Below are 25,890 nucleotides of genomic sequence, written 5' to 3'. Positions count from 1 at the left end.
TATTGTGTCTGTGTCCTTGTTCCACATAATCTCATTATGCGAAATACACTCATTCAATATCTCGCCATATCAACAGTGCGGATAACACCGTTCCATTCTAAATGAGAATGACATGTATTAATAATGTTTTAAAGATTCTGAACTTTAATTAAATTCATTATGAACATTACTTTTTGATTATTATCCTTAAACATTATCCTCTCGTATATAACACTTATATACAATGTTTAAGGTTACATAAATAATCATGGAATTTTCATTGATATTCATAAAATATTCATAAATATATGCACATAAAATAATGAATAAACTCTTTTATTAAATAAATAATAAATATCCTATTACATCTCATGCTTCTAGGACACCATTCCCAACAACTTATTGGTAAAGAAACTGGTCTAGGTTAGAACATTAAGAAGAATACTATTGATGCATCTGAGGAGTGGTGGTATAATAAATTACAGGTATACAGAATTATGTGGTTTGTCATTGTTTATTCTAGTGTTGGACTTGGCAGGTTTAATTTATTCAAGTGCTCTTGCATATTCATCCCAACACATCGAGGTTTCGCACTCGGGGAATTGAACCACAGTTAGAAGAAAAGTTAAATAGGATCTTCATGAATACTGTGGCCACAGGAGTGTATTCTTGGACACCATTGACCACAATTTCGAATGGGTCGTCGACCAACAGGCAGTAAAGAAGTATTCAACCAAGCACATCGAAGTGTCATTGAACGCACTTTTGGTGTTTGGAAGAAAAAATGAAAAATTTTGAGAGACACGCCTAGTTATTCATTTAAGAAGCAAGTAAAAATAGTTATTGCAACAATGGCGCTTCATAACTATATTAGGATGCATGATAAGCGTGATCGACATTTTCAAGAAATCGAGGATAATCTAGATGTTTTCGATTATGAAGAGCATCAACTGGAGGACAATGTAGAAGAAGCTGAAGCTTCACTATCACAAGAAATGGTTGAAGTACGAGTTCAAATTGCGACAAGTTTAATAAACACGACTTAATTCTTTTAATGACTCTGTCAGTTTTTTGAACATGAAATGTACTTTTTTGTTCAACAAATTGATTACTCACTAATGCTCTTTTTAGTTGTGACTATATTGTGAATGAAGAAATGAAAAAAAAAATTAATTAATTATCATAAATTTATTGTTAAAAAACTTAAAATCATAGCATTATGTTTTTTTAAGTTAAATAAATATTTCTAAATACCAAAAACAATTAATATATTTAAGTTCCATGCCATGTCTATTTTGATCATTTTACATACCCACAGTAATTTAACATCAAAATTTATCAAACGCTATTACACTGATTTTAGAACTAGCACGGCTACAATAATTACAGTTTATCAAACACTCAGCTGCTTCTTATAACAGCTGTTTCTTCCTTCAACACAGCTAAAAGTAATTTTTCTAAAATTCACAGCAATACCAAACTAAGCCATTGAGAACCACGATAAATGACCATAAAATGTCCTTAAAGCTTTGCGTATGAGAAAGCTAGAGAATTTTGTTCTTGCTTCTTGGAGTACCAAATATTACCATTTGCTATAATGCAGCTGATTCGGAGCCAAATTAACTTGAACAAGAAATTATTCGATTCACTACAGTTTTCAAAAACTTCTAACCACTTGAGGGATTCAATTGGTTAACCAACATTTCTTTTAGATGAATAAGAAATGTTGAAGATAGAAAAAGAATTACAAATAGGGCTGTTCATAAACTCGCAAGCCCAACCTACCCCATCCCAACCTAATCTAAAAAATACAATTTTTAGTATTAAATTTTTTTTTCCGCCCATTCAATGTTTGGCCTGAAGTTTTGAGGCGAGGTGTGGGTTTGGCTATAATAGCCCACACACCCCAACCCAACCCGCGTTCTAACTTACCTCCTTTAATATCTAACTCTAGACGTACAACTCATTTCTACTATCTAATTTCTTCATGTTTGAATTAAACCTCTATATTTGCTTTATATTAAGACTAATTTATGTTTGATGTTGAATGGACTACTTTACTTTATGTTTGATGTTGAATTTAACTTTGAATTTCTATTTGTTTGAATGTTGGAGTTATTATTTCTATTTGATGATGAACTTTGAATATTGGATTGAACTTTGAGTCTTTGATTCTTTAGATGTTGAAACCGATCACGTAACCCACCACGCACTGCCCCAACCCAACCAAACATCATTGGGTTGTGAAATTTTTCTAACATCGTTAAAGCCAAATATGTGTAACCCGCACCCTTTGGGGTGGGAAAAAAAAATCCTACCCCGCACCAACCCAACCCATAAACAGCCCTAATTACAAACAAAAGAAGACGACAGCTAGAAGCTAATTACAAGATTTCAACTATAAAAATCATAACAAAAAGAAGTTTATCACTGCGTCTAGTCGGATGTTGTTAGGAATTTTAAGCACTAGTTCATACTATTCAAAAGCAATAAGAAAACAAACGGAGAGAAAACAAGCAGAACACACACAGGATTTATAGTGGTTCAACATTGAGAGCTGCGTCGACTTGTTGCCCCCAGAATATCACTATAATTAGAGATGTACAAGGTATAATCCTTTCTTAAAAAAATACCTTGGTCTATTTTTCTCAACAGAAAACGATTGCCCTAAAAGTCCCTCGTATGTATCACAAGAATTGGGGCAAACCAATACACATGTAGAATTAGGTCGAACCACGGTAGGTGAGAAAAGTTTATGGTAAAATTTGACACAACATATGTCCCCACCGCCCGGTACACGAAAATGAGTCCACCAAGTGAAGCCACAGAATTCATTCCGAGTCCAGCTGAGTTTATCAGCATGCAATTTCTTATTCTCACATTCATTCGTGACAAGTCAAACAATGGCAAGTGAAATAGGATGTCATTCAAGAGAATGAGTGCAGGAAGAGAGACTCAAGCCCACATGGAACTGCATTAAAACTGAGGTCTAACCTAAAGTAACTCGGCTTTCAACACTGTTCTAGTTCCAAGGTTTGAGCTAAAGGGAAGAAACATCTGTATTTTCACAAGATTCCCCACGGCCTGCTACACCAAAAGAACCTTTTGCAGCTCACCAGTGTTTATTTTGATCCACAATAAAGGAGGAGGAAGCTATGTGACAGCCAAGTGAAGGAGCTTTATCAGGAATTCCACGCACCTCGGAAAATGTAGCTCGGTTAGTTTGACAGTTCCCATCACAACCGAGCCAATCTTGCGAGGTTTGCAGAGACAGCCGAAATAGTGCTCCCGTGGAGCATAGATTTGTAAGCCGAACTCTTCTGCTGCAGCTCTCCATTACGAGTTCAGCTATCTCATCTGAACAGGATATCGCTTCTCAACATGATAGAAACCAGTTCCAGAGTTCAAGACTGCATTTTAGAGAAATATGTTATGTTTCTTCATGCTAAGCAAAATTTGCAAAAAGATTCCAAGGGAATCCTTTTCTCTTCAATTTATCTTCTTTGGCTAATTGGCCATGGAGTAATTTCTCCAAACTGTATGAACTTCCCTGTGTATAAAATTATATTGTTAGATCAAACGGATTGAAGATCAAAGCCCAAAACTAACCAAAAAGATTTTAATTCGATGCATAGACATACATAGATGAACTTGAAAAGCGACAATCAATCATCGTTCTCCAACGTCATTTAACTTTTGTTTCTTCTGGTCAACGAAGGAATGTAATCTAAGAGACAGGGTGAGAAGCTTTATCTTGCCACTGATCTTCCTGGAAAGGTTCCATAGAACCCCATTTTCTTCCAACTTTCAGTTTGACATGCAAAGGGACTGAAGATAAATCATTTCATTAGATAATATACACGTGTCCACCAAATAGCAAATCATTTAACTAAAAGATGTCAAGCATATACCAAGAAGCGAAGCAGCATTTTCCATGCACATCCGCAACAATGATGCAGCTTCGTTTAATACAGAGGGATCGACTTCCAAAACTAACTCATCATGTACCTGAAAGAAACCAACAAAAGGAGCTGTTAATTTTCATGTTGCATGATAAGCAAATATGGCTCTTGTATTGCCTCCCACAACCAACGCAACCAAGTATTAAAAAAAACAAAAACAAAAAACAAAACAAAACAAAACAAAAACTACTTAATCAAGTATCTGAAAACTTCCAAGTGTTCCATTCATTCGACCTCCCAGATTTCATAATGTCCACGGAATTGGTTTTTTTTTTTTATTAAAAAAAAAAAATGAGCCTTCCAGGATACCTGTAATAGAATTCGACAGCAGCCGTTCAGCATGTTAAACCGTTTTGTAAGTGAGGAAGTGAAACCGGGCAAATCAACTCCAGCTATCACAGAATAAATATTTATCATTGCAATCTTAATTATGTCAGCAGCAGATCCCTGTAAAAGGCATATGTTAGACTTAGAACGTGCATCTGAGAATATCATGAATATATGGTTATCTTCGTATTCTTCTTTGTAATCCAGCCTCTCCAAACAAAAAGAACGGAAAAAGTTTTACCTGGCACACAGAATTCACAGCTTGTCTCTCAGCTTTAGATTTTTCTTTAGTGCTTCCGACTTCTATTTTTGACAAGAACCGTTTTCTTCCCTTCAGGGTCTTCACATATCTGAAATACAATTAAACATATAATCAAGGAACACTAACAAAGACAAAAGAAGAAAAAAAAAATCAGAACAGTGCATGAATTTTGCAATAGTCATCGACAACAACAAGAACAATAATAAACTCGTTACATTGAACAAGACAGTAACACTGTTCACTACAAGGCTTACTATAAAGGCTCACAAGGATAAAAAACCAACTGAAAAGAAAACGGGTAACTGAATGAATGAATGCATGCAACCTCTTTTACATTTGTCCGTGAGTAGGAAAAAAAATCGGAATGTAAGGTAGATAAAAATCATATAACAAACATCTTATATGAAGTACACAATTCATTTAAAATTACAAAACATGTTTACCCCTTTTCACGGCAGCAAGCAACAACTTCGTGAAGCCAAGAAGCAACACCGGGAAAAGAACTCTTGAAACTTTGAATTTTTTCCTTGGCATCAACTGGACTGCAACCAAGTCGTTCCGAAAGGGTGTTAGAACCCATTCCATAAAGAATGCCATACACCAGCCTTTTGGTTTGATCTCGTTCATGGGAGCCAACAGACTCTTCTGGACAACCAGTCCATCTAGCGGCTATCAAGGTAAAGACATCACCATGGGGTTTACTTAGGAGTTCAATTAGCGAGCAGTCTTTAGAGAAATGTGCCATCAGCCGCAGTTCTATTTGGGAATAATCTGCTGTTAGCAGTAACCAGTTGTCCTGATATAACAATTATAATAGAGATCAATAATTTGTACCATAGAATGATTTCTTCGGTTTTTTTTTTTTTCTCCTAAGATGACCCTGCAGAATTGAGATAAGGACTACCAAAACCTACAAGAAGCAAATTTTGCATCTGAGATTGCCATAAAATACTCATTTATCTAGATACCAAAATCATAGATCTGCCAACATATGATGAATCTGCCCATGTCCTTCCCCAAATTTATGCAAGAGAAGAGAGGCCTAACATCTACATTTGTATCCTATAAGGGGGAAAAAATTATTGATTTTCTTATGCTCAATTAATCGTCTTCTTTACTTGAATGTCATCTACCACCAGAGTTGACCACCTGACCTACCATGAGTCCCAATCCCTGCCTGAATTAGCAGAAGCATTTGACTTGAGTTCTCAGTGAGGGAGCTCAACTGGGCTCTAGCTTTCATTTGGTGCATTTGGATAATAAAATTGAGGAAATGATGATGGACATGGTTCTAGCGTTACAGGGGGAAAAAAACCAATGAAAATGGGCAAGAAAGGAAACTTCTGTCCAGCTTGCTTTTAGCAGTTTTAGTTCTGGAACAAGCTGTCCAGATTTCTTGTAACAAACTTCTCTACTGGTTTTCAGATACAAGAACATTCAAAGGGTTTGTTTTGGCCCGATATAAAAATACTTTCATACCTGAGTAGGAATAAAGTAATCACGAGCATTAATTTCATAACAATCTGCATCAGCTTCTCCTCCATTTTTATCCTTGTTGATTTTGACGACAACCATATGTTCAACACACTGCATTAACATAATTAAATATTTACAAAAATAATATATACAGATTTCAACTTGCAACTCCTTCAGTGTTTAAAGAATAAAAGAACAAAGAGAGAATGAAATGGGGAAAACCCACACCTGGAGATTAGGTTCCTCAATTGAAAGCCGACCAGTTGCAGTTGATGTTTGGAGCCAATGACCGTGTAAAGTGTGTTTGTGTGTCTTAGCAGAAAGTCTAGCGAGTGAACAAATTGATCCCAATGTGCAGTTCAAGAGCTTCGCCAATGTCCGATGCTCTTTAATGACTGGAATAATAGGATGCTCATGCCTGAAACCAAACCAAAAGCTGCCTAATGCATTTCTTGGAAAACATAAGAATGGAACAAACCAATTCCTTAAAACACAGCATGCATGGAAAGAAACCTATATAACATGTATATAAGACAACTGCAGAGTAGCAGCTTAAGTATCTAAAGAAATTCTGTTGTATATGCTAATTGCCTAATTCAAAAGACTAAATGCACCGTATGTCATCTACATCTAGAAATCCAAGAAACGAAAGCAGTTGGTCCATTTTGTGAAGAACACTTTTCTGAGAAACAAACTAGAAAGAAAAAGGCCCATTTATAATGGTTAAATTATACATATACTAAAGGAGATGACGGGATTTGTTCATGCTACAGTGCAATGAACAGTGTATTTCCCGTTTTAGCCTTGTTTTTTTCTTCTGATGAAATTTTAATTCTCATTATGTCATGCTGAGCGTAAATTTACTATATTGCCCTTTAGTTCAGAATTTTTTTTTCTATTTGCTGTGACCGTTTTGGTCATTTACACAGTGTTTTATTTTGACTTTTTCGTTTGTTGTGAATTGTTTTTGTTCCCTTCTTTCTGCAGTCATTTATCTCTCTCTTTCCTTTGTTTCCTTTGTTTTGTTTTGTTCTGCGTCTGTATTAATTAATAATATTAATTAATTGCTTCAATATTTGTAAAGTAAAACAATCCTGCAGATTTCAATCATAGTCCACTCAGTCCCTTGGGAAGAGATAATTTTTTTTTTTTTATTATTATTATTATTGTTATGTCCTGTTTACTTAATAGAATAACACAGACTAAAAAATAGTCTTCTGTTGATTTTTTATTCCCGTTATGTCCTTTTAAATGTAAAGTTATTAATATTGTCCTTTAGTTCAGCTTTTTTTGTTTTTGTTTATTCTGGCTGTTTTGATCATTTATACTCAGAATGAGTGTTTTATTTTCCCTTTTTCCGTTTGTTGCTTTTTGAATTGTTTTTCTTTCCTTCTTTCTGCAGCATCATTTATCTCTTTCATTTGTTTCTTCTGCAACCTTCTAGATCTCTTTTTTTTTTTCTCACTCAGATTGAGTTTTTTTTTCTTTTTCGTTTGTTGGTTTCTACGATCTTACCTTCTAGATATGTGTTTTTATTTCTTTGTTTCTACAGCAACATTTTTATAATATTTATTTCATATTATATAATTTAAACATCTTTATTTTTTTTAACACTTATATTTACAACTAATTTTCTCATTTTTATATTTGCAGCTAAAAGAAATGAAATGCTCAAGAATCACAACAACGTTGTATTTTATTTTGTACAATCTGTATATATATATTATAAATAATAATACTATATATGTCTGTATAAATATGTTTGTACAAATTTTATATCTATCATATAATACAATATTGTATAATACATGTATATATATAAATATATTTTAAATACAACTATCATATAATACAATACTGTACTCCGCAGCAACGCGTGGAATACAGGCTTGTTCAACCTAAAAGACAGTAACCCTAGTGACAAGGCCACACCAAAGTCAAAAGAATGCTTTCACATTTTCTACAAGTCCTAGCTGGTTTTTGACCCACGGCCTACAAAACAACAACCGCTGATCTTGTAAACAATTAATGCAGCATTGTCACCAATTTTTCCATTCTTTCTGATTAAGTCTTCAAATAGAAGAACCTGACAGGTAGGTCTCAAAGTCTTGGATTTTCAAAAGCTAAGAACACGCTATGGTGGAGTATAAACATTCCAAGATCTAATCGGCATGTCTATTCTTCATGATAGTAAGGTTATGAGACGCAACCAAGGAAAATACCTTAATAAGTCTAAACAATGCTTGTCTGTACTTGGATGTTGTTTTCCTTTGTTGTGCTTCTCTGGTATGGGTAGCTTCAATTGTCCATACAATACGTGAGCTATATCTGCTGCTGTGTATAATGAAAACGTCGTGCCAGCCAGCTTATAAGCTTCCTTCTTAAGAGACCTCAACTTTTTACCCAACACATTACGTGCTTTGAGACATCCCTCCACATCAACACCAATTCCCCAAAGCTCCATGTCTGCAAGAATGTCAACCTTGGTAGACACGAGAATTAAACAAGTGTCAAAGCTTATAATAAAAAATTTGTTTTTCTTTGAATTTCATCGCAAATGTGATCAAACAAAAGGAAAATCCATCCTCTCAAAATTTTTAGAGATAACATGGAAGATTTACCAAAGGAATTTCAACACTCAAAAGTGCTTCAGTGAGTTCTTCAGAGACAAGTAACTTCCAGAGAACAGAACATAATGCTCGTGTTTGCGCAACCCGGCGGCAGCAACCATTATGAGCAGCCCTTCGCATCTGATTCTTCCATCTGCCATTTTGATTAGCAGCTGCTGCGGCCTCACCAGATAACCTTTTCTTAACTTCCTGTTTTCACATCTTAAACTTCAAAATCCAAACTAAAGATAACAAACATCTAGGTATTAATTCAACACCAAATATTCAAAAGTTATTTTTCTGCATTCCAAATATGCTGATGGAACAGATCAGTATTGGAATTATATAAATAAAAACTCTCTTCCAAGCGACAAAACAAAAAAGTTTGGTTTTGACCTCACATTTGGTAATCTATTTGATAATACTACCTTTTCCAAATTAGGACTAGAGCTTCTCTCCTCATCTGGCCAAAGAATCCATGCCACAATGCACAAGTCAATTCCACCACTTACATGAATTGGGGTCAATAATAGGAATGAGCTGTCTATGATTTCAAACTCCGTGTTTTCCACTGCAAATTCCTTGCAATATAATTTCTGAACTGAAACTATAGGACTTTTAAGTGCCTGAACTTGAACTTTCAAATTCCAAGTATACTTTCTGACATCTCTTTTCCCCATTATCCCACTTATCCTATCCCATCTACGTCTAACCATCTCCAACCAATTGTTAGAAGGTAAAAGATTATTTTGTTTACCAGATGAATTTGAATGTAAGCAATCATTTATTTTGTTGTTAGACCAGAGTAGATCTTTAGGAAGACTGACGTAATACACAGCCGAATTTTCCCAACAGATGGCTATGCCATGCAATTCAAAATGGCTACCAGAAGTCATTTCTGATCTTTTGTTGTAGTGGACGTCAAAATAGAACTCTGTCGCATTGTCCCAAAGATCCAAAAAAGAATCAAACCCACCTGGAGTATTAGTTGCAAGAATAGGGCCTTTCTTAGAAGCAGCAACCTTAGAGCCAGAAGATAAGTTTACATTCCTCCGCTGTTCCCCCGTTCGAGGATTAACAGCGACATTATCTGTCATGGTTTTATCATCCTGCTTTTGTAACTGAATTAGCTGTGTCAAATTAGCATCCTTGGAACGACAAACAGGAGCACCAATCTCATTCTGAAGGGTATCAGAGCCTTCCACTAATACCATAGGATCACTGGCACCCAGCTCATGAGGCATAATACCATCTAAATGTACTTCTGGAGCCACTGTATTAGTATCTAATGCCCTCGTCAACTTCTCCTCACTTACTGACACAGCTTTATCAGTCAGGACAGTTCCTTCTTCAGATGTCTTAACCAAGAGTTCACCAACAAAGCTATTACCAGTGCCATTTCCGGGTGAAGTGGAAGCTCCTTGCCCCCATGGATTGCCAGCAGCAGCAGGCAATGGTGGACCAGAAAATTGTGGAACATCAAGTCCTAGAGATTTGAAAGCAGAGAAGGCAGCAATCCTTGCCTCTTCAGCCTTCTCCAGAACTATCTTGCGTGCTGCATTCTTGATCTTCTTGGCTGCTCCCACTTGTATGCGCCTTTGAGCAGAACCTTCTAAAGAAATGTGATGAACTTCCAGCATTAAGCAAGTGAAATAATAAGTTATAAAAGGAATGTAATTCAAGAATGAATCATTCACAATGAATGAAAAAAAAAAAAAAAAACACTAAACTTTAGCAAAAAGAATAGCACTGTTAAATTGTAAAAGCAAACTTGAATAACCTCGGGCAAAACAAATGAAATGACATTAAAATTATAGGTTGCTGGAAAGTAAGAAACTTCATCTCCCCCACCCTGCCAACCAACAATTATTACTACTCTTGATTTCTAGGACATGTGACCCTCCACTAATTTTGTTATCTGTCATTTTGCTGATGAATTTAGTCATAAAATACAAGGTAAAATAAAGAGAAGGGACACAAAACTCAAGATGTATGTGAGAAATGCTATCGTTGTCCCTAAAGACAAAAATAGACACAACAAAGGCATGCCAGCAACACACGAGGATCTTTGAAAGAATCTATTTTGTATATAATATCAGTGACAAGAGAATATTTCCTGCTTAATCAGGACCAAGAGCGTAAGACATTGCAACATGTAGATCTAATCTGTGGAACTGTAGCGGCTAAGGGGCCATCATATAGCTCTCAAATAAACTCATTATTCAGTCAGCAAATTCCAATAGCATAGGAAAGTTATCATAACAAACAACTTATCATCGTTATCAACCAAAGAGCATATGTAACCTAAGTTTCCAATGCATCACCTTGTCCAGCCCATGAGGAGGTTTCAAAAAGAGCTTTGACAATTTCAGGGATAGATGCTTCAGCAATCGATAGAGGTGTACGCAGGCCAGCTTTGTAAAGAGCTCTAGCTCGAGAACCCTGAAAGTTGAATAAGAATAACATCCAACTCAGAGCATGCGATCAGGATCTCAGTGGGGCATCAATGTAAGAGAACCGACTATCAAAATTCAAGAGTACTTGGAAGTAGATTTCACGGAAAGGAAAGGAAGAAGAGAGAATGAAATGGAGAGGAGTCAAGAACCTTAACATAGGGAATGGTAGTGAGCTCCACAATCTCTGATCTCACCCCAAATGATACACGATTTTGAAACTTGGCAACTAAACCTTCCAGATCATGCCATCCAAGCCTTTCACAAAATACGGATACCATAGATGCAAACCTTCCAGCATTCTCTTGTAAGGCTTGCACCTTGCCTCTAGCCACATTAAAAGCTTCGCAGACCTCCGCAACAAGAGCTTCCTTCACCCCATATATACAATAAAAGAAAAGGCAGAGATATGCAAGGCAGAAGTTTCAGATTTAGCACAAGATACCAATCTGATAGATTTCAATCAGCGAAACCAAAAAGAAAGAACAGAAGAGATAATTACATGTTTTCTTCCATGTAATTTTAAGAAACAAAGAAACTACATATACACATTCATATTTACAGAATTAAAAGAAAGAAGATACACGTTAGAACTATTGGGAAAGTATCCGTTAGCATGCAATAAATACTATTGATACTTACAGATATATCTGGCTGAAGAAGTAAGATATATGTGATTATTCCAAACAAAAAAAAAAAGGAAAAAAGAAAGGAAGAAAAAGGGAGGAACATATGGTCAAAAATAAAGCACCTGAACTAGCCTTGACAAGATCAGAGCAACATAGAATCTTTTACACACTCGAAGTGCTTGCTCATCCGAAAGCAGAGTATTATTTGTGATTCCTAGTGGGTTTTGAAATTTGCCATGCAATCCAGTTATCTTTTCTTTCGATTTTGACGTACGCATCGGTGCACCATGTGCCATGCGCATCAAAAATGGTTCCATCACTCCCACTCGATAGCCAACAGACTGTACTTCAAAAAGATGGAATGAGAAAATTAAAGGATCCATAAAAAAAAGTATAGTCAAAATGGTAAGCAACAATAACCACACATAAAAGCAAGTATAAATATTGGTTCAAAATGAAGCAGGGATATAGAAACTTATCAGATAAAAATCTATTATTTTCTTATCTCATAAAAAAATATCAAATAGAGATAACAGCACGCATTCCCAGTACAATTTTGTTTTCCTTCTACATCCCTGCCATGAAACTAAAATCGTTTGCTCTAAAATTTAAACCAAAAAAAAAAAATCAATTAAGTGCTAAAACAATCCATTTTAAATGGTTGAACCAAGGGGGTAAAAAGTACAAATCAAGGTGGTCACTCAGCCTGTGGGTCAGTTTCAGCTAAAGATATAAACGCTCATCAAACATATTCGCAATTTTAGCAAGAGTAGCCTCTTTTAGCCAGAAAAAGCGAGTCATGCACCCAAGAGATTCTGTAAAGGTTCCGATAACATCTTCAGATACGCCCAAAATGGTTATTGCAAAACAAAATTTCTAGTTGTAAGAAAATTTACCTGGTCTAGGGGAGACAATTCCATAAACCGCTGGTAATAGAGTTCCCAATTTGGCTCAACATCAACGTTAATGGGTGTTACTAGGTAAACTAAATGCAAATCAGAAGCAAGAACAAATCCTTCTCTTGCCCTTGAAAGATCATCCAATACAATCTGAGAAGCAGCCAAAAACTTAATATTACAAATAAAATCATAGTTTTTCTTTCCAAACAGAGAAATTAGAGTTCCGATATTGCACAACATATTTTTGGAATTTGATTACAGGATAATGAACACAGAACACAAGAATCTTTACAAGTGATTCTTCCGGGGAAAGAGAACTGCCAAAAGAGGCACGCCCAAGAGGTGTGGTACTGTACAACTTAGTATCTTCATTCCATTCAAGGAATTTTCTGTGGCACAACCACCGAAGAGATTCCTGTGCTGATTTGACCACATCCTGAAATGGTTTTGTAGAATTCAAAAGGGTACACCTCACGTATCGATGAATATCATTAGCAGTTTGAACAATTCCCCCAGCTACAACTTCTAAAATTGCATGAATCATGCCATTCATATCTTCAGATAGACAAGAATGCAATGGTGGACAATCTTCATTAAGAAGTCCCAAAATTCTTTTTATCTCCTCTGGTTTGCAAATAAGCACCTAATTAGAGATGAAACATTAAGGAAGATAGGTTAAAGACATTAACAAAGGACTATACTGAAAAATATAAACAGTAACTGGGGGAAAAAAGCAGTAATTAAAAGCCATCTATATGTACGTTAAAGAATCACATAAAATAGGGTCCTAGGATGAACATACACTTTCGCCCTTTGTATCTATTCCGGTACGACCAGCCCGACCTGCCATCTGTTTATACCTCGTCCCATCAAGAAAATCACGACCAATCCTGGGTTGACGAAAAATGACCCTTCTAGCTGGTAAATTAACCCCAGCAGCCAAAGTAGATGTAGCAGTTAAAACCCGTACAAGGCCTTTCCGATAGCAGGTCTCAACAATCTCTCTCTCTTCAACCTAATAAAGAATGAAAACAGTATAAAACCTTTAAGTTCAACCAGAAAATAATTTGCAGGTAAATCAAAAGAGCAAGAAACTCTAGGTACCAAAATGAAATAATGAAAAGACAAGATAACTAAATATAAGAAAATACCACGAGCCCAGCATGGTGGTAAGCAACGCCAAAAGGAAGTGTTTCTTCTAATATTGGATCCAATCCAGCAGGAGACCTCCGTAAGGCATCAATAGCAGAAGTAATATCAACAAATTCAGTATCAGCATTCTGAAAGCCAACTGAATAACTTTTGAGGAATCTTGAAACATGTCTAGCAGTCGATTCGCAGCCTTTTCTAGTAGAGCAAAATATCAACACTGAATGACCCTCTTGGACAACCTAAAATATATTCCACAATTAATAAGTCTACAAATTCAAATTGATGCTCGGACCAGCTTCATTAAAGGGCAGGTTGAGAGTCTGTACCTCATTGCACAACTCCACAACATGATCCGGATCTTTGCCACCAAGATCAGCTGCTTTGCAAATTGTTCTTACAACATCCATTTGTTTGTTATAAATTGTGTTACCAACCTTAATATATTCTTCCAATGGCACTGGACGGAAATCAGTCTGGTATAGTGCTGCCTGCAAACGTGTTTGTGGGCGGGAAAAAAAGTTAAAAAGGCAATAAAGGGACTGGAAAATCATGCAAAGCTTTGTAAGGTAGTAGCACTACTTTCTGAAGCAAAAATGCAAAAGTTCAGGGTATATGGTTCTAATTAGGGTAACATTTACTCTTCCAGCTTCTATATGTTTGTTTCACTTATGTTTGACACTTCAACTAAGCTAAAAATGAAATTCCCAATACAAGAGCTGAAAAATGAAAATTGAACGCAGTTTAAATAAATCTGCCTTACTTTATTAATCGAAAGAAAGTTCACTTAAATAGACTAGGGCATGAATACCGAGTCCATTATCTTCTCTAAGATAATCTATCCTATTTGAATTCAAATACTAATTGATAATTCCTAATCCAAATAACCGGAAATAATAAACTAAATAATAAAGATAACTATTTGACTTATTCAACCTATCTCTAAAAGATCTTATTTGCTAACACTCCCCCTCAAGCTTGGCCGTAGATATCAATAAGCCTAAGCTTGCCTACAAAATACTCGAACGTTGGTCTAGAAAGTCCTTTGGTGAGTATATCCGCAACTTGTTGTCATGTAGGAATGTACTCAATGCTGATGATTCCCTTCTCTAGCTTTCAGTAATAAAGTGTCTATCCATCTCCACATGTTTGGTTCTATCATGATGGACTAGGTTGTGTGCTATGCTGATAGTAGCATTGTTATCACAGTAGAGCTGCATAGTAAACTCACAACTGATCTTCAACTCTTCTAGCAACCGTTTCAACCAAATTGCTTTGCAAGTGCCATGAGCCATGGCTCTGTATTCAGCTTCAGCACTGCTTCTTGCTACTACGAACTGTTTTTTACTGCGCCAAGTCACCAAGGCATGTGCAATATCCGGATCTTGATTCCTATCTTCGACAGATCCAGCCCAATCAGCATCAGTGAAGATTTCCACTCTCCTGTTTTCTTCTTTTCCAAAAAATAATCCTCTTCCCGGAGTTTTTTTGAGATATCTCAATATCCGATAAATAGCCTCGAAGTGTCCTTGGCGCAGTGAATGCATTTGTTGGCTTACCACACTAATTGCAAAGGCGATGTCCGGTCTTGTATGTGAGAGGTATATCAGTTTTCCCACTAGTCGTTGATATCTTTCTCTATCAGCCATCTCTCCACCAATTGCTTTTGCCTTGCCTCCTTGTTCAATTGGAGTTTCTATCGGTTTGCACCCCAGCATACCCGTTTCTTGCAATAGGTCTAGTGTATACTTCCTTTCTGATATGGAGATCCCATTTTTGCTTCTTGCAACTTCCATTCCCAAGAAATATCTCAGCATACCGAGATCTTTAACTTCAAACTCTCAGCCATCAACCTTTTAATTCTCGTCATTTCTTCAAAGTTGTCCCCAGTAAATATTATATCATCTACATATACTATTAGGACTGTGATCTTTCCATCTAATGAGTGCTTAACAAACAACATGTGATCGGTTTGTCCTTGTGAGTATCTGTGGCTTTTGATCACCTTTGAAAATCTATCAAACCATGTGCGCGGAGATTGTTTCAGTCCATATAGCGATTTCCTCAGTTTGCACACCATCTTGTTTCTCTTACCCTCTTCAAACCCGGGTGGTAGGCTCATATACACTTCTTCCTCCAATTCACCATTTAAAAAAGCATTCTTCACGTCAAATTGAACCAGAGGCCAATCCAGATTTGCCGCTAATGATAGAAGGACTCTTATTGTGTTGAACTTTGCAACTGGGGCAAATGTCTCAGTGTAATCGATTCCATAGGTTTGTGTAAAACCTTTTGCAACGAGCCGTGCTTTGTACCTTTCTATTGATCCATCCGGCTTGAATTTGACAGTGAATACCCATTTGCATCCAACCACACTCTTGCCTTGTGGTAGTTCAACCACACTCCATGTGTTATTTTTCTCGAGCGCTTGCATCTCTTCAAGTACTGTGTTTTTCCATTCAGGAACAGCTAGAGCTTCTTCTATTGACCTGGGAATATTGACACTACACAACTTTGTGGTGAAGGCACGAAAACATGGAGACAAACTATCATATGACACAAATTTGGATATGGGATGTTGTGTACATGTCCTAACACCTTTCCTATGGGCAATTGGTATATCTAGCGTTTCACAAGTGTCTTCGGAATTACCTGGATCAGAGGAAGTAGTTCCTAGCATTGGTTCGGATTCTGGACAGTGCATGGTGTTCATGAGGGGCCTGTTTCCTTGAGAATGTTTTTTCCGAGAGTAAACACGCAGCACTTGTTGATTTGGTCCACTAAGGTCTCTTCTTGTTTCTGTTTCACGAACCAATACTTGTGTTTGCTGTGGCATATTTTAAGAGGGTGGTATGATGTTGGAAGTGGTAAGGTCGGGTGTGGTGGGTGTAGTTGCAACTGTTTCAGTTGCAGTCTCGGGCAGTGAGGTTATAGACATAGGTGGAGTTTCAGATATAGGCAGGGCAATGGTGTCCCAATCCCATATATGAGCTTCTTGATCATGATTCTCCCCCTGAAGCGAATTGGGGGAATAATATGGCATGTCTTCGAAGAAGGTGACATCACATGAGATAAACATTTTCTTTTGCTTAGGGCAGTAGCGTCGGTATCCTTTCTAGGTAGGAGAATAGCCGAGAAAGATAATCTTAATTGCTCGAGGGTAAAGTTTGGTTCGGTTTTGGGGATGAATATGGACAAAAGTAGTGCAGCCAAACGTCTTAAGCGGAAGGTTATTTATGTTTTTAAGATGTGGATAGGTCTTTGTGAGCTGGGATAATGGGGAATGGAATTTTAAGGTGCGGGTAGGTAGGCGGTTTATGAGAAACGCAACAGTTAAGATCGCATCTCCCCATAGGTATTTGGGAACATTCGTTGTAAACATGAGTGCACGAGCTACTTCCAATAAGTGCCTGTTTTTCCTTTCCGATACTCCGTTTTGCTACGGGGTATCAACACATGAACTTTGATGAATGATTCCTTGTTGTAGCAAGCACTCTCCCAAGATAGACTGAAAGTATTCTCTCCCGTTATCTGTTCTCAGTACACATACCTTTTTCTAAAACTGGGTTTGGATCATGTTATTGAAATTTCGGAACACTTGGCAGGTTTCTGATTTTTCTCGAAGAAGGTATACCCAAGTTGTTCGTGTGTGATCATCAATAAACGTCACAAACCATCTTTTTCCATTTGTGGTGGTAATTCTTGACGGTCCCCAGATATCACTATGAATTAAAGCAAATGGGCTAGAGGGCATATAAGGTTTGGGAGAAAATGGTACCCGAGTGTGTTTCGCATATTGACAAATATCACAATGAAAAAAAAAAAACAGTACTTTTATTCTTAAATAAGGGTGGTAATAAATGTTTTAAATACAAAAAATTAGGGTGGCCAAGTCTATATGCCACAACATTATTTCCCTATTACTAGAAACAGAAACTGATGAAACTCCAGATGCAAATGCTTGTTGACTCTCACTCTCTATGTCCTCGAAGTAATAAAGCCCCTTATGAACTCTAGCACTGCCAATCGTTTTCCCCGATGATAGGTCCTGAAAATAACATTTAGAAGGGTGAAACATAGCAACACAGTTATTATCACGAGTGAGTTTACTTATGGATAACAAATTGCATCTTAAGGTGGGAACATGAAGAACCGACTCAAGTGTTAAGTCTTTGGATACTTGAATTGACCCTATTCCGGCAACCGAAGATAAGGATCCATCTGCAATGTTTACTTTAACAGGACTATGACTAGGGGTAAAAGAGAGAGAAAAATCAGAGACACCTGTCATGTGGTCGGAGGCACCAGAATCAATGATCTATGGTTCCTTAGAGTGGAAGGTACACTTAAAGGATGAGTGAAAGTTCCCAATCTGGGCTACAGAACAGGATCCGGGATTTGGAGTTGACGAGGATGAGGCAGGTGATTGGTTGAGGAGGCGATAGAGTTGCTCAATCTGTCCTTTGCTAAACGGAAGGGATTTCTGGTTTTCTGTTGCTGCTCCTTTGTCTTGGTTTGATTGAGTTTGAAGCGCTCGTCCTTCATTCTGTCTTCGGGGAACCCAATTTGCGGGTTTACCATGAATTTTTCAGCATGTGTCACGTGTATGTCCTTATCGATTACAATGGTCACACCACATTTGTTCTCCTCGCCATGGGTTTCTAGACTCATTGTTGCTCCTTATTGGTTGTGCAGTATTCTTGATTGCCAGAGCCGAGCCCTATGTTAATGCTCCACCGGATGTTTCTTCCTCTGACAACATGACCTTCCGGCGATTCTCTTCTCTGCGAACCTCGGCAAAGGCTTCTTTGGTTGTTGGGAATGGCATTCTGCTTAAAACATGGCCCCTGACTTCGTCAAGATCCCGATTCAATCCTGCAAGAAAATCAAATACCCGTTCTTTTTCAAGAATCTGTCTCTGCTTTACATTGCACGTAGGACAAACCAAATCTTCTTCCAGGAAAAGATCCAATTCCTGCCAATTGTCTTGCAGATTGGTGAAGTACTTGGTAACCGATTTGGTTCCTTGCTTCATCTCCTTCAGTTTTGTGCGAATTTCAAAAACCTGTGAGGCATTGGCAAGATCGGAATATGTTTTTTTTGCAGTATCCCATACGTCTTTAGCAGTAGGAAGAAAGAGATATCGGCGGCTGATCATGGGCTCCATGGAGTTGATGAGCCATGCGTATACAATTGAGTTTTCGGAAAACCACTTTTTGTATGTAGAGTCAGTCGGTGCTGGAGCTTTAGCTTCACCAGTGATGTATTCGAATTTTCCCCTGCCACAGATCACAATTTTTACTGACTGAGACCATTGAAGATAATTTTTTCCATTGAGTTTGTGAGCCGTAATTTGGAGAGAGTTATTGTCTCCACCTTGAAACGCCGTGACGGACTGATCGGCGTGAGTTTTATCGGAGTTTTCTGATTTCGAATCATCTCCACGTGAGGACCCCATCATGGTTGTTTTTGCCTATTGAAATATTCAGAGTTCAAGGCTCTGATACCATGAACGCAGTTTAAATAAATCTACCTTTATTAATCGAAAGAAAGTTCACTTAAATAGACTAGGGCTTGAATACCGAGTCCATTATCTTCTCTAAGATAATCTATCCTATTTGAATTCAAATACTAATTGATAATTCCTAATCCAAATAACCAGAAATAATAAACTAAATAATAAAGATAACTATTTGACTTATTCAACTTATCTCTAAAAGATCTTATCTGCTAACAAAAATAGATAAACAAACAATTGGACAGTCTTTACAAATATCATTACAATCACAAATATATATATATATAGAGAGAGAGAGAGAGAGAAAGAGTAAATTGCCTTTAACCACGTTTTAGTGTAAAAAAATTCCTTACACGATCAACAAGCCTCAACTTTTTCATTGGCTTTTCTCAACAAAAAACATAGTCTTGAGTCGGAAATCTTATTGGATTTTCACAACAAAGTCTGTGCGAATTATTTTCAAGTCCATGACCATTTAACTCTTATACCGTGTCCACTATGCTATTAGGGGGAAAACAAAAAACAAAAACAAAAACAAACCAGAGAAGTCAATGAAAATTGCAGAAATTTCACCAAGTTGGGACATTTGCTGACAAGGAAACATTATGCAAAGAAAACTGTAACAAACTGAAATTAAAATGATACAGAAAATAAATTAGTTTTTGCGGTACTTCAAAATTTCAGTTGGTTATCATAATAGGAAGTCTAAGAGTCATTTTAGTTTCATGATGAGTTATTAGAGTGGCCTTTCGGAGTTTCAAGTTGTTTGGGATGTTTTAGAGTTTACGTATTGGAGTTAATGGTGGTGGTGTTTTTTTCTGACAGTAATCAGAATTTCAGATTGTCAATTTCAATTAAAGACACTTCTCAGTTCCTATTTTCTCATTTTAGTCATTCTCAAAGCTACAACGGTGCTTGGAGTCGTACTTATGTTACAGTCATTCTTTGTGTCACTCTTATACCCTGCTTACTATGCTGTTAGGACAGAAACCGACCAGAGAAGTAAATGAAAATTGCAGGACTTTCACCAAGTTGGAGCATTTGCTGACAAGAAAACATTAGGGAGCATAATAGGTGTTGATAGTTCCTCTTACTTGAAGCCAATCAGCAACAGCTCCCACATTTGGCATGGTTGCACTCATCCCCACAATTTGCAGACCATGAGCACAGTCAGCTTTACCACTGCTCATACCAAAACTTTCACCACTACTTCCTTCAGAGTTGCCTTCACCAGAAGCATAACGAAGTTTTGTCAACATGAGCTCCAAAAGATAACCCCTACTTCGATCACCAACCTGTTAACAATTATGAGAACCAACCTGTTAACAATTATGAGAAGATAAAACCATCTGAAGGAATCCAAGTCAAAAATCCATATGCAAGCAGCAGTAAATCGACATGTAACCACTCAAGGTTAGACAATATTAAAAATACCATGTGCAGTTCATCTATCACTATAATTCCAACTTCTAACAAACGACCTTCTTCCAACAATCTGTTTATCAAAGAGTTTGCCTTTTCTATCGTGCATACTGCTACAGAAGTATCTTTAGGAAGCGCTCCACCACCTTGGGTTCCATAATAACTACGAACATGCTTACCAAGTGGTTCAAGAAGAACCTCCAGATGTTCTGCCTGCGCCAGTCAGAAAGGAGATTCAAAAAGTTATAACAAGTTATGGTAACAAAAAGTGTAACCTGTAAACTAATACACGTCAGGGAAAAAGACAATAATCACCTTTTCAGCACAAATGGATACATAAGGAAGCACAAGTAGTGCCATTTTTCCAAATGATAAGACCCGCCGCAACATCAGAATTTCAGCAACAAAACTTTTACCTGCACTGTTGGAGGAACAAGATTTAACAATGGGTAAATGCCTCACGGAAAATACAAAGTCTTCATCAAAAATTCCTAAGATTTTCAAAACCTTTTTTCTTCTGCTGCTTCTTTTTCTTAAAGAATGAAGTTTCCGATTATTCAAAAGTGAAACGGTTAGTTTCACTACACTTCTTGAACCTTTGTTCCTTAAAATTTGACAAATATACGTACTCCTGAAACTTTGCATTTCGTCCATTTGTTCTTCTACAGCCAAGGGGCCTAAACAATTTCCATGACTACCTCAGAAACAAAGGAAGGTGTTGTGATTATCTGACCTTTTTAATAATCAAGTTTCGGATTTATTGAGAATGTACCATAGGCAACGCTCATAAGCATAATTCCTACATGGATCTGGTTATTGGATAGCAATAGCATAGGTAGATACCATTAACCCAAAAGAGGAATCTGGGGATTGTTACTAAAGCATTCAAACAAGGTTTAGAATCAAATTAAATAGGGCCAATCTGCTAGACCAGGCACAAAATTTACCCCATTGCCTATTATACACTTCTTTCTAATTTGCAAATATTGATATATACTAATACAAAACACATCCAATAACCAACTATACCACAAAGACATCGCAAAACACATATTTGAATGTAAATTTAAGTTAAATGCCAATTACATGAATACCTTGTAGATGCACAATATACAAGATTTCTTCTCTGCAATACACCATCCACCTGAAGGCAGTCAACCTGACCAATGGAGTATATATGAATATCATGCTCTAAACTTCTTTTGCCAAGACATATCTACTAATTTCAAAACGAGGGACTCAACAACATCAAAATAGCTTTCAAGCAATTGTGAATGTTGAGCATTTAAGGCCAAACAGCCAGATGACTTGGAAACTGATGGATTCAATAACTTTTTTTTTAATAAGAAACAGGAAACTTCATTGATCAATGAATATCTACAAAATATAGGAAGGCAGAAAAACATTATGCATAAATAACTAGACACCAGAGTATCAAGTCAGAGCATAGTAGACCATTGAAAAATAAACAAAAATGCTAGATAAAAACAATTAAAACTCTATAACGTGGCAGTAGTGTGTGATTGAACCCCAAGTTGAACTACATTCATCTCTACAAGAAGCAAAAAACCTGATTAACTCACTTGATATCATATGTGTCTGTTTTATATAGTTTTCCATAAAGAAACAAAATAAAAACTACGTTAAACAAATACATCTTTCCAAAATCAAAGAAATAAGAACGAACAAAAAAAAAAAAGAGGTGGATCCACCATTCAACATGTTTAAAAGTACCTGCCAAGGATACAGTTTTGAAATTCCTTTCTTTCTGTATATGTTACATATTTCAGATGGAAGCCAATTGTTCAAATCTAGCCAATCTTTACTTGGCATAACATTTGAGGGAGTAGCTTCACCAGATTCGCAATTACCAATTGTCGTTGTGATTCCACCAATTGGAAACTCATAGTTTATGCTTTCCTTATCCCTGCCAACTAAATTCCCCTTCCTTTTAGTCACTGCAGTAACAGAAAGAGTCTCTTCTTCTCCGCATATTGCTTTATTTTTTTCAGATTTTCTGCAATGGTTTATATTATCATCATTTCTTGGACTAGTAACAATTGGACCAAATGGAACGCCACCTCCATGAGTAGTGCTCTTTAAATCACCTGTAACGTCATAATGTACGATACTTCCACCCAAATTTTTGTCCTCGGATGAGAAATCAAAATGCTTAACAGGAATGGGAGACTTTTCTTCTTTTGAATCCCCATGCCTTCCTAGTAACCGTCCTAACGAAGCATGTGTAGACATACTTTTACCTTCGTTTATTGTTTCCATAAGTTTGCCATCACAGTTTGCAATTCTCAAATTGCACGAGTTCTTTTTATGACATTGGCTCTCTGCAGCACCGTTGTTTTCAGCAGCTTTAGCAGATAAGTTAACCATTGGACCACACAAGCCATCAGCAAGTTGGATAGCTTCATGCCAGAAAGCTTCTCCAGGTGAAAATATGGAACTTCCATGTCCTGACTTAGGGGTTTCACGCAAAGAACTTTTAGCAATCAAAGAACCTGGTGTACTGCATTCAATTATGTCCAGAGATGATTTTGAGGTATTACTGCATTTCATCAAGGTTGGCTGAAGTGCAAAAAGATCTTTATCAATAGTAACCTAACCATAATTGAAAATTTGTTAGTAAAGAGAACATAAATATAGAGACTTCTTATTAAAGCTAATGAATGAGAAGTAAATATTTCATCACCCTCTATGAAAGCTGCAAAATATACCTCAGCTTTACGAACAATAGTAGACTGCATATATTCAGAATTAATGTCATAGCAAGTGTTTTTGCATTCTATGTTTGATTGATCGGTAACACAATGCTTTTTGTTAGATGTTTCCTGAGGTAATGGACTTGCTTGTCTCTTATGGTCATTCACTTTCAATTCTGAGGGCAGATGCACATTTGATTGGATTTCACTGGATAAAAAATCAATTAAAACAATAGCATTGGAGAGCACTTGCTGTTAAACCTTCAATATGTTATCCCAGGCGATATCAGGGAAAAAAAAAAGTAATAATAATAATAACAATAATAATAAATACATAAAAGATATGAATACTGGTAGTCCAAGAAATCCGAAAAGCAAACTGGTGTCTATATTTAGGGTACAGTACCTGCAATACAAAGACAAAAAGTCGGCTGCAAACTTCTGTAGTTCAGTGTTTTCTGCACCTTGCACCAAATCTGGGGTACCCTTTCCAGAACCCCCAACTGCAACACTAGCCCCTCGAGGTAATCCTTCCAACATTCCCTTTTGGGATGCGTCAAGTGTTTTGGCAACTTGAGATTGAGACGACCGCTTACATTCATCATTTATACAACCATCAATCTCTACTGACAAACTCCTTTTTACTGGATCTTGCCTAGCCAACGAATCACGACCAGCGCACAAAGGCTCATCCTGCGAAGCGACTAAGTAATTGTCCAAAGTACCTTTGCCACTAGGGGACCCTTCTACTACAGTTTTCCCGCCCTTTTCATTTCTCCCAGGCTTCGAACAAGGTGACTTAGCTTTCCTTTTCTTGGAAGTGAAAAACTGCACACAGTAACCAATTATAAAAAACAACTTATGGCGTGTTTGGTTGGGCAGTTCCGCCCAGTTCCGCACACTTTGAGCGGAAGTGCAGCTCAAGTTTGCGTTTGGCAAGGTGCTTAATGAGAACTCAATGGGCAGTTCAGTTTAAACTGAACAGCCCAACTTAGAGTTCTAGTGCCCCCCTCAGTTCCACTTTTCAAGTCAATATTCTGCAGTGCCACAGCTCAGAAACTGGTTTTTCCCTCTTATGTTGTTGTCGTTTTTGACCCCCTTCCCCTATTCGCATGGTGTCGTTTTAGGACCTCCCTACCTTAAGTGCTTGTTTGTCGTTTTTGAGTTTGCATGCTATCGTTTTTCGATCCTCTTATAATTCTTTGTGTGCTGTTGTTTTTTTTTTTTTTTTTTTTTATAAATTTCTTTGTCGCAAATGCTACTTATACACTGTATATATGTTAACGGTGTTGTTGAATAAGCCTTTTTTTAATACAAATGTTTTAATATGTTTTTGTACAGGTTTTTAGTGTAAAAAATTTTCTTTTCAATGTAAAAACTTTTTAATTATTAACAACTTAAAAAAATGAATTTTTCAATTAGGGAAAAAAACTCATTTCAAATGAGTTGCTCTTACTCATCCAAACACTAATTTGGACTTTATTTCCTGTTTGGATTAAAAGTTCTACTGCACATTACACTAATTCGAATTATTGTTTAAATCACGCTATTCAAATTTTTTTGTTCTAATCTAACATGTTCAAATCAACACAATTTAAACCAGCGAATTAAAAGGCACTTAAATTTCTATGTAAGTTTTTTCCCAAGAGAAAACCAAATTAGACTCCTTTCACAATGATGAATTATTGCCTGCGTGTTCAATACAAAGGGTATAAAAAAAAAAAGAAAGAAAAAAAAAACAGGAGAGAGAATCAACACAATCCGAATACTTCCTAATTTAGGCTAGCATTAACACCAAAAAAAAAAAAAAACAAAAACAAAATTCAACCTTTGCTTGTTTAACCAATTTTCTACGTATTAAGGTGATGTTTATTTTAAGAGTTTTGCCTAATTTAAGATCATAATTTTTTATTTTAATTCTGAAATTTAAATTTTAAAAATTAAAAAGCCATGAACTAAAAATCACCCAAAACTCAAGAAGAAGTTTCTCTATCGACCAATTTTCTCTGCAACGTCTGAAGCAGAAATAAATAAAAAATTTTGCCTCTTTTCATTTCCGATCTGAAAAACCTAGAATCTGAAAGAAACTGAAAGATTCAAACCTAGAATCTCTAGGGTTTTGGGACTTATGGTAAAGAATTAGAGACGAACCTGATCGACGCGCGACCGGGGAGAATGGGACGCCATGATTGACGAATGTTAGCACTTGCTCTCTCTCTATCTCTTTCTCTCTCTTCCCACCCTTCTCTCCTCTTCCCCCGTTGGGGCGGTCGGAAGAGTGGTTTGAAATGGACGTGGAAGAAGGAACCTTTTTAAAGCCACCGGATACCGCCAAAGCGCCAATCTCGAATCTTTTTGCCCGGTTTCCCTCCCACTCCTTGCCACAGCACTGCCTTTCAAAATTTGGGAGCTTTCTCTTGCAACCATGCCATCTGTCGTTCAATATTTTAATTTACGCCCCTACTTATTACTTTTCTTATCCTTTAGGGAA

General features: G+C 36.8%; 1 protein-coding gene across 1 annotated transcript; it reads right to left on the bottom strand.

Moving 5' to 3' along the window:
• Positions 1 to 2,508: 2,508 nt before the first annotated feature.
• Positions 2,509 to 25,586, bottom strand: LOC21402822 (helicase and polymerase-containing protein TEBICHI). The gene is made up of 27 exons (XM_024175888.1): positions 25,551 to 25,586; positions 23,806 to 24,227; positions 23,415 to 23,607; positions 22,420 to 23,298; positions 21,780 to 21,844; positions 21,001 to 21,106; positions 20,698 to 20,898; positions 20,358 to 20,558; positions 14,075 to 14,236; positions 13,748 to 13,987; positions 13,399 to 13,611; positions 12,889 to 13,239; positions 12,594 to 12,746; positions 11,820 to 12,038; positions 11,221 to 11,439; positions 10,940 to 11,057; positions 9,044 to 10,227; positions 8,628 to 8,825; positions 8,229 to 8,488; positions 6,235 to 6,424; positions 6,010 to 6,117; positions 4,974 to 5,326; positions 4,510 to 4,618; positions 4,251 to 4,388; positions 3,891 to 3,987; positions 3,621 to 3,807; positions 2,509 to 3,529 (listed from the first exon to the last, which is right to left on the bottom strand). The coding sequence occupies exons 1-26, from the start codon at positions 25,584 to 25,586 to the stop codon at positions 3,707 to 3,709; spliced, it is 6,516 nt and encodes a 2,171-aa protein (XP_024031656.1). The 3' UTR covers positions 2,509 to 3,529; positions 3,621 to 3,706.
• Positions 25,587 to 25,890: the final 304 nt, after the last annotated feature.

This window comes from Morus notabilis, unplaced genomic scaffold, assembly GCF_000414095.1.
Source record: "Morus notabilis unplaced genomic scaffold, ASM41409v2 Scaffold848, whole genome shotgun sequence".
NCBI lineage: Eukaryota > Viridiplantae > Streptophyta > Magnoliopsida > Rosales > Moraceae > Morus > Morus notabilis.
The sequence above is the reverse complement of the archived record's forward strand: the minus strand, read 5'-3'. Positions and strand labels throughout refer to the sequence as shown.

Excerpts from the sequence above, each read along its gene's own strand:
- LOC21402822 (XM_024175888.1), bottom strand. The coding sequence starts at position 25,586 with ATGGCGTCCCATTCTCCCCGGTCGCGCGTCGATCAG. Across the intron at positions 21,845-22,419 it reads CAAAACTGTATCCTTGGCAG|GTTGACTGCCTTCAGGTGGA; the intron begins GTACTTTTAAAC and ends TCCATTGGTCAG. Across the intron at positions 12,039-12,593 it reads AATTGTCTCCCCTAGACCAG|TCTGTTGGCTATCGAGTGGG; the intron begins GTAAATTTTCTT and ends TTTGAAGTACAG.